The sequence below is a fragment of the Panulirus ornatus genome, chromosome 9 (genome assembly GCF_036320965.1).
Source record: "Panulirus ornatus isolate Po-2019 chromosome 9, ASM3632096v1, whole genome shotgun sequence".
Lineage (NCBI taxonomy): Eukaryota > Metazoa > Arthropoda > Malacostraca > Decapoda > Palinuridae > Panulirus > Panulirus ornatus.
The window spans coordinates 20,749,017-20,768,135 of NC_092232.1; the positions used below are offsets into that span (position 1 = coordinate 20,749,017).

At 46.3% G+C, this 19,119-nt stretch overlaps 1 protein-coding gene across 8 annotated transcripts in view; it reads left to right on the forward strand.

Moving 5' to 3' along the window:
- The window catches only part of Abl (tyrosine-protein kinase Abl), a 400,776-nt gene that overhangs the window by 244,317 nt on the left and 137,340 nt on the right, over positions 1-19,119 (forward strand). Inside the window, exon 1 of one of the 8 annotated variants that reach the window (XM_071664775.1) lies at positions 16,514-18,223. The exons of the other annotated variants lie outside the window; for them this stretch is intronic. Coding sequence (XP_071520876.1) covers positions 18,193-18,223 — 31 coding nt within the window. The 5' untranslated portion in view covers positions 16,514-18,192. Of the gene's footprint in view, positions 1-16,513; positions 18,224-19,119 lie in introns of those variants that run through there. 8 annotated transcript variants of the gene reach the window in all.

A 19,119-nucleotide genomic window follows, 5' to 3' on the forward strand; every position in this document is an offset into this window, starting at 1 on the left:
TCTCTCAGCATCCCCAAGACCTTCCAGGCCACCTCCGCCTGTGCTCGTCACTGTGGTAGAGTGCGGGTATTTGTGTGGGAGGTGGCAAGTATGTGTAATGGGGCAAGGATGATGGCCGCCTTCGGATCAGAACCCACCATCTCTCTGGCCCGTCGACCTTAATATTTTTCTGAAGGTAAACGAAGATATATTTGGACGCGAATATTATTTGACGGAACTTACCTCAGTGAACTTACGTAATCCAGTCTTAGTTTGATTTAGGTCGCATATGCCTAGCGTAGTCGGCTTTCCCCAAAGATTTAGTGATATAAAGTGTAAAACACTTAAGGTGTATTAGAAGTTTATGTCGAATTGACATAACAAATCATCAGCCCCAAGACTTAACCTGAACTTTTAAGGTAGCCGACTGGTGGTAGCCATATTATATTATCGTCCGTGTTGGGAGGGAGAGGGATAAAGTTATTTGAGCTACAGGGTGAGACCCTCGTTACAATAGGTACTTGTGCAACACAAGCTTATCCTCACCTTGCGCCCTTTCCACCCGCCAGACACAGCCTATGCCTATCGTTCTACCGCCCCACACAAGCCAATCCTCACACATCATAGTGTTCTCTCCCTCACCAGCATCACACCATGACCCTCCCTCTCACCACACCTCGCCGACAAGCCCTTCCTCACCGCCAGACTCCTCCCTCACCCGTCACCCCATCACCACCACACGTCTTTCGGAACCTCGCTTCCTGCACACCTCAATAGCCTCCTCCTCCTCCTCCACACACCATCACCATGAGTGCTTTTCCTCACATGCTCCACCAATATTAACCATGAATATAAAGTGCTCGTTGAACCATCATTTAAAGAAAAAGAAGAAAAAATCCTTAGAGATATATCAGAGATAGGAAAACAATGCCTTGCTAAATATGATAATGCTAACAGGGTGTGAGGTGCTATGGAAAGAACTGCTATCCCCAAAACGAAAGATACAGTACTACTAACTGGTGATATCGTCGTGGTCAGGCCTGGTTTGGCATATATACTGTTGCATTATACTCAAGCAAAATTGATCACAGATGAAGAGAAACCAGAGCACATTCCGAGAGGAGCAACAAAACTCATTACATCACTTAAGAAGAAGCCCCATGAAGAAAAATTTAGAGGCAAGTTATTCTCTCTCTCTCTCTCTCTCTCTCTCTCTCTCTCTCTCTCTCTCTCTCTCTCTCTCTCTCTCTCTCTCTCTCTCTCTCTCTCTCTCTCTCTCGAAATAAAAAAGATTCCAAGAAGATGTAATGGAAGTTTTCAGAATGATAGCTAATTTCGGCATCATAACATACGAGAAAATTTATTCATGTGAAATAGACTTTCAACGATGAGTGATAGAGGGATGGAATTGAGAGGAAGGAAGACGTGATGGCACAGTGTGGGCAGAAGTATTTTCCAGCTGTAAAGATGGAGAATGATATTGGAATAAGTTATCATCAGGTATAACAAATACTAAGACAATCAGTTCCTTCAAATCAAGGCTCGTCATAACGATATGTTTGATCAGTAAAGAAGCCTGTTTAAAAAGGGAAAAATTTGATGTTGCCAGTTAAAGATTGTGTCGTTTTTCTTTTTTTTTCAGCTCTGAACAAATCCACTATAGTTCAAGTAGGGAACGTTTACACTTAAAAAAAGTATAGTGTCCATGCAACATACTGTGCTATGCCAAATACTGTTCATACCACATACTGTGTTCATGCTACATACTGTGGTCATACCACATACTGTAACATGCCACGTACTGTATTCCTACCACATACTGTATCATGCCACGTACTGTGTTCATGCTACATACCGTACCATGCCACATACTGTGTTCATGCTACATACTGTACCATGCCACATACTGTGTTCATGCTACATACTGTACCATGCCACATACGTACGTACTGTGTCCACACAATTGTATTCCTTTTGGCTTATGCCTTTGGGAGTGGTGGATTGGTAGGTACCTTTTGCCTAGATATCCTGTTGTTTACCACAAATGAGATTATGGCCACAGATAACCTCATCATGGACCGACCATCAGGACCCATGTCATCTGTCCATCCCGCGTGATCTCAATGTGCCACATTTCCTCCTGTTCGCCCGTCATGCCACACCCACACCGCCTCCACCATCAACCAGCCACGTCTCGCACGGAGGACTTGGAACCTGCGACATCGCTGTTAAATGCCAGTGGAAGTGAATGAAATGGCATCGTGTGGTGCCAACGTATGTCCCTCCACACTAACTCTAGACCATCATAATGAGGCTTCCTGTTAGTGATCATTATAAACTGCTTATGATTTCACCCTTTATATAGTAGATACGTGCATTTGTCACATGGCCTCCATATTTTGTGTGAAGGTAAGGTAGTGTTTTGTGCAGCGTGGGCGTCGCAGCGGAGGACAGCAGCTGACCTACTGCAAGCCAGCTGGTGGCCGACGCATCACCCAGCCAGCTCCGGGTGGCGGGACGTGCCTCGGGATTACCCTCTGGGATTATTCCGCCCGGGACGGTGATATGCGCCGCACGTGTAAAGGAGTGGTTATGGTGGTGTAGCGTATCAGAGGTAGTTAAGGTTAGATTAAGTTAAAAATATCTCGTGGTTTACATGGTCTTACAGAAAACACACACACACATACGTCTTGAAGGGGCGCCGCAGATGTGACGATAGGTGAAGTCGCAGCCGCTGGCCTCAGCGAACCGTCCGCCTTGTGCAGCCAGACAGACGACTGGGTTCTCTGTCGCTCAGGCGTGTGGTATGTGTAGCGTGCTTGCTTTGAGGTGTGCACCATTGTCCTGATACAGCCAGGCAGGAGGATCACCTTTGTGTTTACATCATCTTAGTCGGGTGGTGGGTTGTTATTAGAGTAGGTGTTGATATTACTAGCGGTGTGGTGAGGGAGGGAGAGGCCGGCCCAGGATACCAGAGGAGGACGTGATGACTTAGTATCAGTGAGATGTAATGGGGGAAGACGACTTGGGAAGCGCTGAAGTTGGAAAACACCTAAGTAGCGCTTACTTACTTACTTACTGGCTTATATGGCTGTCTAGCGCAGTCGATGACGAGGCTACTTCTTTATTAGTGGAGGGTGAGGAAAGGATTTGTTGATGATGCTTCTGGTGAAGGAAAAGGCAAGGGCTTAGATGATTTGGCTGCTGGCGGAAGCTGACGTCGGGACGTACATGATGATGATGCTTCTGGTGGAGGGTGGTGAGGCATTGGTATAGATGATGCTGCTTCTGGTGGAGGGTGGTGAGGTAAAGGTCTAGAGGACCCCCCCCCCCCACACACACACACACACACAGCTTGGTCTCCAACAAAACTACATTACTTACCCGGGCTGTGTGAGACCAGGGCCCGCAGGCCTACGTATAAACTCCACATCCTGCCTGGTCTCTGTGTTTGTATTCTACTGCAGGACGTTTTCCTGGCAAGTGACTCACGGGGTTCGTATCTTCCCAGCACCAGGATGTCGTGTCGTGCTGGATACGAGGAAAGACGCGGGAGAAGGGGCTTAGAGAGAGGGTCGTAAGTGATGGTCTAGGGCCGCGGAAGTGGGTATGGGAGACGGTGTTGTGATGCTGTGTGCTGGCCCAGAATTTGCTCACCGCCAGCCACCATACCACACATGTCACAGGCTCACACACACACACACACACACACACACACACACACACACACACACACACACACACACACACACACACTGTGCCGTACATGGACCATCTCTGGCGTTTCTTTGCTCTGCTCCTACCCGCACGGTCGCTGGTTGACTGGCCTGGTGCAGCTTAGCCGGGTGGAGAACGGACTGATATACAGGCGAGGGTAAATCAGAGATGGGCATGCCGGTGATAGGGCCGGGGCTGGGGAAGAGAGGCAGGACATAGGGGTGGATGTCGGTGGAAGTCGTAAATGTTCAGGATGACTTGACCGGTGAGGAGTACCGCCACGGGTGTGCTGGTCGACCGCGTGTGTGTGTGAGGCATTCACGAACTTCCCCATGTGAGACACCAGCTGCACTAACCTTGCCTCATGGGAAATTAACCCCTTTGACATCACGGTCCCCCCCCCCCCCCCTCTCCTCTCCTTCCTTTCACCCAGAGCCTTGGCTCGGGTCACGGCCTGGGCTGAGGTTGAGTCAAATGTGACGCGCTTAGTCACAGCGACGCAGATCAGCACCGAATGTAATCTCTCGCAGATTACCGGTGCCTATTGAACAGATGGTTCATAACAGCATACGTACCACAAGGACTGCCAGCTGGGTTTTGTTGTAACACACACACACACACACACACACACACACACACACACACACACTGATGGTCTCTAGATGTCTGGAACACACTGATGGTCTCTAGATGTCTAAAACAGTGATGGTCTCTCGATGTCTAGAACACACTGATGTCCAGAATGAGTAAGCGAGGATCAACAACTGGGCATCCAACCTCAGCACTGACCTGGTTGCTATTCACGGTGCCTTGAAATTGTTTAATGTCTTCAGAAAAGACAGATTGCAAGTGACTCTATTTACTCGCTAAGTGCTTTAAACTCCCTTGAGAGATGATGGTAGGTTATTATGCCTGTGCCTGCAGCACGGCACAAGCATAAGAAAATTACCCATGATGGAGTAAGAATGCTGTGTTTCTCTAGAGCCCCTCACATGTGCATGGTGGGGCTGATGACTCAGCTGTGGAACTTACGTCTAGAAGGATGTAAATGATTATAACTCAGGTCTATCTGCGTGAAGCCAAAAGACAATATTTGAGAAAGAACTTGAACGAAATGCTCAAGATAGAGGGGAAATCGACGCTGGGAAATGCCTCCCATCATGCAAGAATATATAGAATATATATGTATATAGATAGATAGACAGATACCTTGATGTTCTTGTTGTCCAACTCTGGCAGGAATGTAGAATTTAATCGAAGTTTCTCTCTTCCTGATATTGAATAGACCTAATGTAAATTTTTGCGAGCGGAGTTACCCTTACACCCGGCAGCAGCGTTGTACTTAACTCCTGTAAACTTAGTGACCTTATAGATTACTTCTACTGAGCATTACTGTATACAACAATCATTGAACATATACAGCTGCAAGGTGACAAATTGTTGGGGGCTCCGGCGATGAATTTTGATATCGATAAGAACAGAGTTTTATACATCGGTTGGTCGAAAGCAGAAGGCAAGCTACATTGATTTTTCCTGAGCTACAAACAAAAGGTACACGAGAAAAAAGACCTAGATATGATTTCTGACAACTTAAGAATCTAATACTCTTTACAGTTCACTGGTGTGTCCCCACCTTAAATCCTGAGTTCTGTTTTGATCACTCTTCTTAAATAAATAAATAAAGAAAATGAATGCAGAGACCTCAGAGGCGAGCTACCAAGATGATCCCTGGACTGTGAAACGAATCGCTTGAGAACCAGCCACACGACTGAAACTTGATTAGCTTAGAAAAGAAAAAAAAAGAGGTGATTTGATACAGGTATTCAGTATTATCATAGGCTTTGATAATCTTAACATACCAGCTAGTTGAAGCTAGATTTGCATAATTTCACACGTAGGAATGGATATAAACTCAAGGGTAGACATTCTGGTACAGATGATGTAAAATTGTTGTTCAGTAGGATTATCAACGTATGGAATGATTTACCAAGTCGAGTTGTTGACAGCAACATTATAAATACGTTAAAGAAGACGACATCTCGCCTCAAATCCATGACTAACGTTCCTTGCGCCTCCTCTTTGTGAACTACATGATATTCTTATATGAATATCTCCTTAAACTACTGGTATCTGTTTACTAATCTCTGTTTGCCTACCTCTTCTGCTTTCATAGACAGACTCGAAAGGATTCCGTGGTCTGTTGTGTGTATTTCCTTATATACGCGTAAACATTTCACCCTTAACACAGTTCTCTGGTACATACTAGAAAAATATCCTAACTCTGCCTGTTGTGAATAGTTAACTTATTACATACCTTGTTCAATAATCCAGTTGGTGCTACCGGACTCCGCCTGCTTGTGGTTACACTGTGAGCGAAAAGTCACTTTGGCTAGGCTGTTTCATTGTGTTGTCATAAGGGAGTAGTACAGTCTCGTCGAAGAACGAATCGTTTTCAAAGGAGGCCATCATTTCCCTGCTACTGGAAGTAACACAGCCTTGGAGGTGTAGGATCGTCGATTCAAATTAGGGTCCTTTCGAGAAAGAGATACAAGTAAAGATATATTCCAATCAGTATTATTCGGCCATTGTATACAGTTCACAACTGTGTAATATGTTGAATGATTTATTCATTGTTGCCCAGTCCATGTAAGCAGTTCATTCATTAGGCAACTTTTAATATCATTCATTCATTGAGGCCCAGTACCTGGACCATTTGTGCACTGTGTGTCTTGTGTGTCTCTTCTAGATCTCTAGAGGACGGTAGGAGCCCACAGTAAACTCGCCGCTCTTGTGGCAAAAATCAATATGAACTCAGATCAATATGTTACAGGCAGCCACGTCCAGCATGGTTGTCTCCATATATTTCTTTCATGAGTGAAAGAAAGCGAAATATAAGTGTATGCATGTTTATGCATGTAGGTCATATGCGCGTGTATTTCTTGTATGCAGTTATATGTTTGTGTGTTTTATGTATGTATTATTGACATACACGTTGTAGTGATAACTCGTATTCGCATTTTGTTTTTCTTTTACTCGTGGTAACCGAACACAGCTGGGAGCGTGGGTGGCTGACACATCCCCTAAGTGACTTACTTGACTAGGCTGTCGGATCCAGGCTGCTCGTGGATCAGGCTCAGAGTAGCGTCGCTTGTGGTAGTTAGTGGTGGTGGTGGATGGTGTCGGCAGTGGTAGTAATAGAGTACCATCATAACGTAGGCAGTTGGCATGGGACATGAGAGATAACGCTGGTGGGCGTCGTATCCATAGGTCGCACGTACCGGTACGTTCGAGGGTCGTCGTTCCTCTGAGGTCGCTTACGTAAATATACGAGTCACTACACCTAGCAGATTCATTCCTATACCCGTTTACATTTGGTCATCTTGGCCTACCTTGATGTTGCACGATGTTTTGTTAACGGTATTACTACACCCGCGAATAGAAGCATTTATTATCGAGGCTGAATTATTTTCCGAAAGATCCTATTATCCCGGCTTGTTGGCGCGTGACGCCTGGCAGCTGTGTAGACTTACCCCCGAGCGGTGCGCACCGCCCCTACGTATCCCCCAGCTGACCGGGATCCACACGTCTTGTAAACTTCACATGTCCCACTTTCATATCTTCGTAATGAAAAAAATGTTTGTATTATAGGCCATCGTGACCTTTTGTTCTTGTGATTGTGACAGAACAAAGTGATTAGAATGGGCCTGCAAGTCGTTAAGTTTATTTTTTAAGGAACTATTAAAGTATCAGTTCATGTCCCCGCATAACTTAAGTATATACATGAAAATAAAACAAGGGCCTACCAAAGTTAAGCCACACTAATGGGCATTTCTCAAAATCCTTCGTCTATGAGTGTCATATTGTTTCACTCAATAATTTGCAAGATACTTTTTTTTTTATCAAGTGTACGTGTATGGAGAGTGAAAACATCAGTAGATTACATTTCTAGGTTAAGGCTACTTTTAGCACTTTAGCTTTTCTTGAAATGTTAGTAATTTGAATTGCAAAGTATGTGGCCAGAGATACGGACACACTTTAGAAGGATGTCTTTGAATTGTAATAGAACCGTCTTAGAGATGGATCCAAACAAGCACTTCTAGAGTGGCACGTCATCATTATGTTAATATCTGTCCTTGAAAATCTGCTCTTATCCTGGAGATTAGTTTATGAAAGACTGAAAGCTTACGTTGTGAACCAACTTTGTAAAAACCTTTTTCATCATTATATGTTCACTGAGATCCGACAAAGACCTTATGGTGACCTCTGTAATTCTTTTTACACTACCGCTCACTGCATGACTATAGGTTGCCTAATAATCTAACTGCTGACAGCGGCAAAATTTAAAATAGTCTTTGGTAAACGGAAGAGACTTGATGGCACGATTAAAGAAGACTTATATGAGCGATCCTTTCATGTCAAACTTTCTGGTAAAATCTAGACACTGATGCTGACGTCAGTTCCCATATCTGTAAGTCTGGAGGTGTTGGACTAGGAGGAAAATATTTAAGTTTTTCCTCTCTCTACTCTTCACATCCATCCTTCTACTCGTATTTCTTTTCCTTTCGTTCTCCTCTTCGTCATTTTCTCCTCTTTGCCGCCATCTCATCCACGACAGCCTCCATCATGGATCCTCCACGTCCTCCCTCATCTTTTCCTCCATCCTATCTGTATTGTTGGGAGTATGGTTCACTAACTCTAGTGTTCCCGTGACGGTCAACGTGATGGCCTCCCGGGGACACGCTGGTCGCAACCACCCACACACACTCTTGAATAGCATAATGATTTTTTTTCTATAACTTCAGTGGCGTAATTCTGTTTAACTGTCACGGTTCTGTTTCGCTCACATAGTTCTGTTTCGGTGGCACGGTCATAGTGTGAATGTTGTTTTAGTCCCACTACCATAAAGACTGATTGATATATTTGCTATTGTAACGTAGTATGGATTTTCTTTGTTTTGTAGTTTAAGACAAGATGGAATTTGTTGATGTTTTAGAATTGTTTAGACCTGTTTCGTGCATTTAGAATATAGTGTGAAATTTGGTTTAGTGGCAAGGATTTTGTGAAATGTTTTGCTTTTGTTTTTGCAAAACGAAATTTTTTTTTTCTCAGTGATTTTTACAGAATGAAAATTTAACCTGTTTTGTTAGCCGTCGAACACTACGTGATGCAGAAGAATATGTTTACATATTTTACTCTCTCTCTCTCTCTCTCTCTCTCTCTCTCTCTCTCTCTATTGTTGTGATTTTTCTTATGTTGTAAACATTTTAACTGTTTCTCTTGTGCTTCATGATACGTGTCGTTGTCACTGAAGGCTGCACATCGTGGGAAATAGCGACCTAAGTAATTTTGAGACGGGAACGTAAAACTTGGAGCGTTTTTGTTGTTGTTGGGCTACAGAGGCATCATATAGATTCTTCGAGTTCCTCGCCTGGTGTGGGTTGGTGCATTCCTGCGTAGTGGGGTAGCCACGAGTGTGGCCGGTGGGTGGGTGGGGATAGGCTGATCCCTCCCTGTGAGGTGGCGCCGGCCGCACCTCATCCCAGGCTGCCATCGTCCTCGCCAGCCACCCGGCTCTGCTGCTCCCGCCAGAAGGGGTATGGTGGCGGGTAACTGGCCGTGATCACGTTACTGGTACATGTGTTTGTGTATGTATTTGTATGACGCTGGACCGTGAAGAAGGCTTGCCATAACATTGATACTGTTAAATTACCACTGCATGATAAGATTCTCGCCAATAATACGCAGGTCTCGGATGCAAAAAGATGAAGTAAAAAGATCAGTCTTCAGCAAATACGTAAGAAGCACGACAGACTCGACCAAACTGGTTCGGATTCGCTTCTCTGGACCGCTTCAGGGGAGGTCTGGAGACGCCCCACAACACAACTGGGGAAGACGCGTCGTATTGTGATTCTATTCGGGTCAAGTTTCTCGTGTCCTGCTTCGGGGTTCATTTTGTCGGTGTGGTGCTCCTGCGCGGCTCCCTGGAGGGACTTTTTTCTTTTTCTCCGTCTTCCTTTTGTTTCCCTGTGACAGTCGGGGATTAGTTGCGGTTCTTGTTCCTTTCTTCCCACCATCATTGTTGTGAAAGTCGGTCGGCTTGATGGTTGGTTGTTCGGGGGAAAGTTGTTATCTGGACGTTTTCTTTGTCGTACGTTGTTTACTCTCTCCATAATAGGTGTCCTCGGGTTTACCTTGATTATGTGCGTTACGCAGAGGAACGGTACAGCCATGCATGGTATTATGGTGTATAGGCTACATGTTTGCTCTGTCATAACTGTGTCGCCACTGAGTGTTTTCTGTGTGGTTATTTGTATTACTTTAATCATTTTGATTTCCTCCCCGCATTTTATGGAGGACAAGACATGACAAGCAGACGATATACGTAAGGAATACGGGGATAGAGCACAGCCATCTGAAACCGGCTTATGGTGACGTATGATAATGCAAAACGTGATGTGAATCGTTCCTAGATCACTGTTACGCTCCAGGCGTCACGCTTTAATGTTTTGGTGGGTTCAAGTGTTTGTTGTTCCCCAGTGGTCGCGTTGCGCGGGAGTTCCTGATGCTTGCAGCATTTCCCACCAGGCTGGTGTTGGGCAAGACCTGCAAGGTGTCAGGTATCGTGTGGAGGTCACGTTTGCGGTAAGTTTGTGCAGAGTTACACAGTTTCCTACACCCTGATATTAGGACAGAGGGAAGGGTTTGGGTGGATGTGATACACACGGAGGAAGCTCATTTTATGATTGGTCTCATGTTCCCATGGGGTCGGTATGTGTGTGTGTGTGTGTGTGTGTGTGTGTGTGTGTGTGTTAGGATGGGATTCGTTAGCATGGTGTTTGTCCTAACTGGCTGGGATGTTCGTATATGAAACCCACATGTCCATTATGTTAGTAGGTTGGAGGGTATGGCGAAGCAGCAGTAGGCTACAACTTGAAGTACCACGTCATACCTCATGTACGATCTTTTAAAAGGCTTTGTTTGTGTGTGTGTTTATATATATATATATATATATATATATATATATATATATATATATATATATATATATATATATATATATATATATATACACACACACACACACACACACACACACACACACACACACGTTTCTGTGGTTGTGTGGACGAAAGGTACTTAAACAAACGTTGTGTAGAGGCCAGCCGTGCGTGCATTGGTAACAATACATGGACACAGGAGGGTAACAGGTGGGCGCGAGCGGGCCCCAAGGACCCACTTTAGTATAGTTTTTGCCGCTATCATGGGCTGGTTTATTGTGCCAGCCATGCTTATCCTGTGAGGCTGTGGTAGCGCAAAAAGGATTACAGAGGTCACCAAGGGTCTTTGTCAGACCTCAGTGGCCAGATGAGGATAGTATTAGATGTTTCAGAGCTGGTTTCTTACTTAAAGCTACCGCTTGTCTACAGGATGCAAAAATTGAACACATTTTCAGAACTTGGAGTAATCAATGATCGTTGAAGTGTTGCGCCATTTGTTTGTTTGTTTGCATGTATCCCAATTATGAAAGTTTCAGTTTACACTCAGTCTAAGACAGTGTTCGTGTCTGTATCTCGGACCACAAACTTTACAGTTCATATGACAACGCTTCCACCGTTAGCTTAGAGTGTAGTAGTGACAGGATCTGTTAGTGTACTAATCATTTTGTGTACTTTCTCTCCACAAGTTTTGTTTGACACAAATGATTATGATGGAAAGTAACTCCCCAGTTGCCTACTTGGGTTCATCTATGTGCTTTATATACACTTGTTAGATCTTTCTTATTTACAATCTCTGATGTATCAAAAGCTTTTGACAGGGTATGGCGTCCGTCGGGGTTTCATCTTTGTCTCCGCTTCCCCCTCATTTGATTGTCGACCCTCATTCTATCTATCCCCAGTGCCCTCTGTGACCGATCTATCTTACTGGTGATGGATCAGCCTATCCCTCTTTCCCTATCAACAGTGGTGTCCCTCAGGGTTCAGTCCTGTCTCCTACACTCTTCCTCCTTTTTATCAACGACTTCCTTTCTTCTTTAGAATAACCAGATATGCACTTATATACGGACGACTCAACGCTGCATTCCTCAACTTCATTCACATCCGCTCCCTCTTCTCTTCGCTCGATCTGCATCTCGTCTCGTCAGAACCCTTTTTTGTACTTGGGTAGGATTTCCCAGTGTGGCAGATGCAGCCTGGTTAAGTTTAGTGCCTCGAAAACCCCGAGTTTTTGCCCGTTGTTTTCTAAAACCTCTCACAGGTTTCTCGTCTGTTTTTGGTAGATGTATAATTCCACCATTCGCCGCAACATCTGATTTCTCTAGGAAGTCCCACGTTACACTGTAGCTTTGTCTGTTCTTCTAAGAAATAGGGAGTCTTGTTCAGATGCTGTGAGCTATTTTTTTGAGTACAGTTGTTCCAGTCATTCGAAGGACTGATCGGTCCTTATATGGGGTACTGCTCTCACATTCGAGGAGGCATTATAGTGCTACATCCTAACTAGACAGATTCGAGTTCATACCAATTTGTTTCACCTGGAAACTTGACCCATTTGTCCTACGCTGCAGTGTTGGTTCACTTTCCCTCTTTTATAGATATTACTCTGGTTTCTGCTCCCGGGAGCTGACTCCTTGTGTGCCACCGTCGATAGCTAGACCACGATGTAATCGGGAAGCTATCTGCTGTGTCTCGTGCTTACTGTGTGGCCTGTAGCAACTCAAAGGTGGGCCGATGTGAAATCTGTTTCTTCCCATACATAACGAAGTTTTGGAACTCTTTACCCCCTTTCATGTCTTTCCAATCAACTACGATATACCCCTTTTCACAAGACAGATATTACATTTCTTCCAAAACTCAATATTTTTCCTTTTCCCTTATTTCTCCCTTTCTTTTTACACTTTTCTCAGTACGTTTAAAGTCCAGCCTCGATGTGGACTTTTGACCGTGGCTGGAGCCTACAGCATGAAAAGATGAACCTTTAATGGACGACCTAATACTATGTTCAGCAGCCTCTCTGTCGAGGGCAAGTTTGGCTCAACCGTCAGCTTTATCATGCTCTCGGAGACCTGTGTCAGAGGGAATCTACAACAGTTTGATTTGAATCCTTTTGCCCAATAATGGTCTCCTGTTTGTACCTGGCCTCAGAGACAAGTATGTCGCATTTTGGTACGTATAGAGTGCGAGTAGTAAGGATAAAGGATCAGAGATGATTAATTAAACTGTCTGTGTCTGTAGGACACAGTGGGTCCTCGGCTCGTCGGTAGAAAGGTGAGAGCCGTGTTCCTCGCAGTCGTCAGTACCTTGTTGATAAATGTATGGCTGTCAGTTGGCTTGAAAGAATGCTGGTTATATATGTATGGCTGAGACTTGGGTACGCCCGTACGACATAATGCTTCGCTTGCCAGATGACGGTGTCTTTGGATGAAGGAAAGGGTCGTGTTTTTGTTTAAAGACGAGAGGATTACGAACGACGGAAGTGATCGTGTTGAGGACGCGGGTAACATGAACAGTGGACATTATCAACCCTTTGAGCACGACGGTACGAACTCTTTGAGTATGATGATGGCCCGGGATGGCCTCTGACTTGGTCCCTGAGGTGAAAGATCGTGCCATCGTACCCTGTCGTATTCAGTGGATAGCCACTGATCAGGATATTGGATGTGTCGGAGAGTTAAGCTTGGCGGAAGTACAGGATATTACATGGCGGTTGTTTATCGTAGTCCGTGGGTTGGTTTAAATGGTCGGTGATGTGGACTTTTGAACTCCGTCCAAGCCGTCAGTGTCAAGGTATGACAACCAGTCGAAATAAACTGAACACCTTTTTTTTTTGTAAGGTCTTCAGAGATGATTTTTAAAAACCCTACACGATCTTACGGTATGTGTGGCCATCCTGTCAGTTAAAAGGAGGGTGAGGAATTACTTCCACCCATCCCACTGGGTTTCGACTGCGTGTCCTGCGAGTTCTGTACCAGACACACCGGTCGACCGAGCCACCCCTCTCTCTAGCCAATACTGGGTTGACTTCTGTCTCTTTTCTGTTGCCGAGTCTCGTCCCCTAGTGTGATAAAGAGTGTGAAGAAGTTTCCAGCGGCAAGGTGTGTTTGTAGTAGGGTGATTGAGTGTGAAAGTGTATCTTTAGTGTGATCGAGTGACGAAGGTTTGAGATGAGATCAAGTGAGAGTGTGTGTTTGTAATGTGAGCGATTGTGAAGACGTGATTTTAGTGTGATCCAGTGTGAAAGTGTGGTCGCAGTGTGATCTAGGGTGAGGTTGCGGTCGCACTGTGTGATCAAGTGTGTTTGTAGAGTGATCGAGTGCGAGGTGGGGTGTTTAATGTGATCGAGTGTGATATTGTGTTTTGAGTGTGATGGAGTGTGGAGGTGCGTTCGAACATCTGGACGGTAACTGATTTTATGCTGTGCCCTTTCATGCTTATGATAGCATTTAATGCTGTACCCTTTCATGCTTATGATAGCATTTAATGCTGTGCCCTTTCATGCTTATGATAGCATTTAATGCTGTACCCTTTCATGCTTATGATAGCATTTAATGCTGTGCCCTTTCATGCCTGTGATAGCGTTTCCGCCTCGGGACCGTAATCCGAGAAGGCAGAAGGAATTAATTAAAAACAAATGACTGTTTTTATGGAAAACGGGTTGCAATAACAACTTTAACGTGGCCCACGAATGTGGCTGCCGGAATATTACTATCCTGTACATTTTGATACTTGCCGTTAAACCTCCACCGAAAATGATGTTGATTTGCTGGTGTAGTTCCATTCACAGGAGATTTTTCATTCTGTTTATTGTCAGATGTTTAATTTGATTTCACGGGGAGAACGCTTTATTGTGTGTGTGTGTGTGTGTGTGTGTGTGATTGATTTTACGTGGGTGTTGGGTGAATTTAGGTGTGTTTGTGTTTGTTTGTGTGTGTGTTGTGTGTGTGTGTGTTTGTGTGTGTGTGTGTTTGTGTGTGTGTGTGTGTGTGTGTGTGTCTAGAAGGCACCAGTCACAGACAAGTCTTCATCGAGGCCAGCTTGGCTTTAAGTGAAACATGTGAGGACACTACAGGGATAGAGAAATAAGAATGGAAGGGGAAACCTAACTGAAGAGCTTGGAAGGAAGTGGGAGAGTCTGTCTTTTGGGAAAGGGATAGCTTCTCAGTGAGGTAGTCTCCACTCTAGGGAGTCATGATTGACGGGTTTGTTAGTAATACAACGTGTCCTGGTTGTATGTTGTATGAACCAGCGTGTATAGACGAGTGAATGTCGACCGACGGAGAGAATGCCACAGATCCAGTCTCTAACAGTCGGGATGGAGGTGGTCAGTAGGTGGTGTGCAGCTAGACTTCATCGACTAGCACTGTGTTGTGGCTTTACATTGTTGTGACGGATGACGGGTTGGGATAGGAATTGCCAGGTTTTTTTTTTTTTTCTTGTATTGTGACCGGATGGGACAGTAGCTGCCAAACGCTTTACGCTGGCGTGATGGGACGGGAAAACGGAAGCCTCGGGTAAGCTAGGAATGGAGAAGGTGTGTTGGAGGTTGTGTAGGGGGCGTGTTGGGCAGTGGTACCTGCTGCTGCCCGCATGCCCTGGCCACGGCTTATTTATAGTGGTTCCCTCGACCTCTCCCCCTCCCCGTGTGTCTCCTGTTGAGCGCGTTGCCACGTACGCTTCGGTGCACCACTTGCAAGTGCGACAGTGGTGTGTGTTCGAAGCTTGGGACGTGTGGTGGTAGCAGTGATAAGCGGAGTGGGCGTGGCCGGGGCATTGCCAGTGTTGTGGGGAGAACAAGCCTGGACCAGGAGTAAGCCTTAGGGTGGGTGTTCTGTCGTGGGCTGTACGGGCCTGGGGTTGGAGGAATGGGTGTGGTATAAATGCGGTGGCTGTTGGTGAGGCTACGTGAGCTTGGTGTAAGAGGCATGAGTGTGGTATTGATGTGGTGTTGGAGGCATGAGTGTGGTATTGATGTGGTGTTGGAGGTATGAGTGTGGTATTGCTATGGTTTGGGAGGTACGAGTGTGGTATTGATGTGGTGGATTTTACGGAGGTTACGTGAGCGTCTTGTACGAGGAATGAGTGTGGTGTTGATGTAGTGTAGGAGGTATGAGAGTGGTATTGATGTGGTGTAGGAGGTATAAGTGTGGTATTGATGTGGTGTAGGAGGTACGAATCTGATGTTAATGTGGTGGTGGGGGTATGAGTGATATTGATGTGATGTTGGAAGTATGAGCGTGGTATTGATGTGGTGTTGGAGGTATGAGTGATATTGATGTGATGTTGGAAGTATGAGCGTGGTATTGATGTGGTGTTGGAGGTATGAGTGATGTTGATGTGATGTTGGAAATATGAGCGTGGTATTGATGTGATGTTGGAAGTATGAGTGATGTTGGAAATATGAGCGTGGTATTGATGTGATGTTGGAAGTATGAGTATGATATTGATGTGATGTTGGAGGTATGAGTGTGGTATTGATGTAGTGGATGTTAAAGAGGTTACGTGTGCTTGCTGTAGGAGGAACAAGCGTGTTATTGGTGTGGTGGATGTTGGGGAAGCTACATGTCCTTGGTGCAGGAGGTGAGGGTGTGGTATTGACGGGGGTGGTGGGTGAGGGAGGGAGGAGGAGGCAGGCTCTGGATAAGGTAAACTTTCACGTGTGGCGACGGGGTGGGGGCGGGGCAGCAGCAGCTCTCGGGGTGTCAGGTGCCGTCCACGTCGTGCGGGAGGCTGGTGCAGTGCTCCCCCTTCCCACACTCGCAGGTGTACTGTACCTCCCGCTCCTGGCGCCACGCTCCCCTCCTTACTCTCCCTACACCAGTTACCTTCACTGATCAGTTGCACGGTGAATTACTATTACTGGTGCTCGTCACTGCCGAGAGATTCGTGCCTCGCACTGCCCTGAAGAATCGCTGGTGAATTGCAGTTTGCCGATACTGAAAACTTGAGGCTAGATTGGTGCTTTTTATTGTTTTTCTACCCTGGAGTGAAGTGTATTGTGCTTTTAAAACATTTTTCCCCCCTCTTGGAGCGCGTGACATGCGTGTGTGACGTTGTGTTGAGGCCTGGGTGAGGAGCGCGGCCCAGCCTGTGTGTTCCGTCTTGGGCCACCGTCAGTCCCCAGCAATCCCCCGCCCGCCGGGTAGTACCACGTTATTATGTACGGCAGCAGGACCCTGGCTCCTACCACGTATCACTAGGAGGATCGCCGGTACGCTACCACTAAGCACTACGTGCTACGTGCTCGGGTCACAACCCACACCACTTAATACGTGCTCACGGCGCCGCCCACACCACGTGGTACCTACTCACGGCGCCTCCCACACCACATGGTACGTAAGCTCCGTCGCCCACTCCTCGTGGTACCTACTCACGGCCCCGCCCACACCACGTGGTACGTACGCTTCCGCCCAGACTACTTGGGACGTGCTCACCCTGCCGTCCATGTCACGTGCTCTGGCCACGGTGAAGGTGCTCACGCCGCTGCCCAGGCTGCTGTGTACCTTGGTCTTGCCGCCACTCACACTCAGCGGCTTTTTTAGCCTACACTGACACGCCCTCTGCTTCCCACCACGTCACTCTATCCCTCTCCAGCGGGTAGTGTGATTGTTGGTGCAGCCAGCGTGACTCACACTGGTCTTGGTGGGGGATGGACACCCACCTGGTGCACACAGAGCCTACTACACCTGTGGTGCACGGCTGGGGCCCTCTCGGAGCCTCCCTTTGTCACGCCGTAATGTCGCAGTGTTCGGTCTCCCACTGACCTGATCTGATTACGTGTGACGTCTGCAGTTCTTGCGACCGCTGATGTGTGCAGCCAGAGTGACCCCCTGACACTTAAACAGCTCCGTTAACTTCTTGTGCTTGCAGTCATGGTAACCCCTGACACTTCAAAGTCCTGGTGAACTGTGATAATTACAACCGTTGTGTGCGTGCGACACACGGAGGGAGGAGGCCTAGAGGTCCGTCACACCAGCCGCAAACGTAGCGCCTACTTTCCTGGTGTCGTGTACCAGAGGACTTGTTGACACAGGATAACATCCGTCACGTAACACCTGCAATATACTGGTGACCTGTGAAACAGCGGCCGTAGGGACGTGCGACACCGGGAGCCTTGGTGACCCTAATGTTCCTGCTGGTGACTGGAGAACAGCCGTCGTGGTGACGCTTGCATGTACATCTGGTGACCTCCCTTGACGCCGGCGTTCCTGTGCATGGGAACCCCGGTAGTCGTCGTTGTGTGAGGACTTGCCAGAGTTAGAGAGGCTTTAGGGAGGTGGGTAGTGGTGGTGATGGTGGTGGTGTCCTTGCTGCTTGTGGTGACAGCAGCAGCCGACACAGTTATCCTCCTTCGTCAGCACCACTCTAAACCCATCTGTGTTTCTTAAGCAGCCTGCAGGAAAAGGCACGTCGGAGCCCGTCACAGCCTGAGGGCGGTATGAGGGCATACAGAAGTGAGAGTGAGTGAGTGTTAAGGAAGGAGGCCAGGAGCAGCCGAGTCAACATGAGGGTGCCAATGCCCCGTCGCCTTAACGGTAAGTTAAGTTCAGGAGGAAGTGTAAACATGGTCGCCGGAGGGGTATGTTTCTCGCCCGACTGAAAATATCATAACGCAGGGTATCTAGACGGACGGCTCTCTCTCGGCTCGCCACTAGCAGGGCTAGGACTGTGCTGCCGTTTTGATCCAGCCTAATAGTATTAGTTTAGAGAAGATTGTAACTTACGATTAGTGATTACGTTACGACCGTACAATATGAACAGTCCGCCACACGCACCGATTTCGATCTTACAGAAACTACAGCCGCAGGCGGTGTAATTATCTCTGATTCTCTATCCTCACCGTTTTCTATAGATACCGTGAGATCGGACTGTGACGTGCTTACCTTTGGGGCCAGATACGAATATATGAACATTATTGGTAAAGAACCTAAACAGATTGTCATGGATTCCCTTTCATTATAGGTCTTCGATGCTTTCTCCAAACTTGCACTTTATACGGATTTTAAAAAAACAACACTGATGTGTCAATTCTAAGTCTTAAACTGCAGTTCGGGAGGAAGAAACGGAAAAGTTTGAAACAAACAGACGCGAGGAAGAATGTTGTTTAGACTGAGTTGATGTGAACTTGTTTACTGTGGTCGGTCACAGACCCCACCAAGTCTCGTTACCTCCGCTGCCAACCACTTTCCTCCCAGGCTTTATCTTAAGAGTCACTTTTTACCATCTTAGGACAACAGTACGACCCCTGAGAACGACGACATGATTAGAGCACACGACACGACGGCACGACCCTTGGGTATGATGGCCTCGCTGTTATATCCAGGGGTCGTGCTCAAAATGTTGAGGTACCTAAAGAATTATTATCATTATTATTATTATTATTATTATTATTATTATTATTATTATTATTATTATTATTATTATTCAGAGA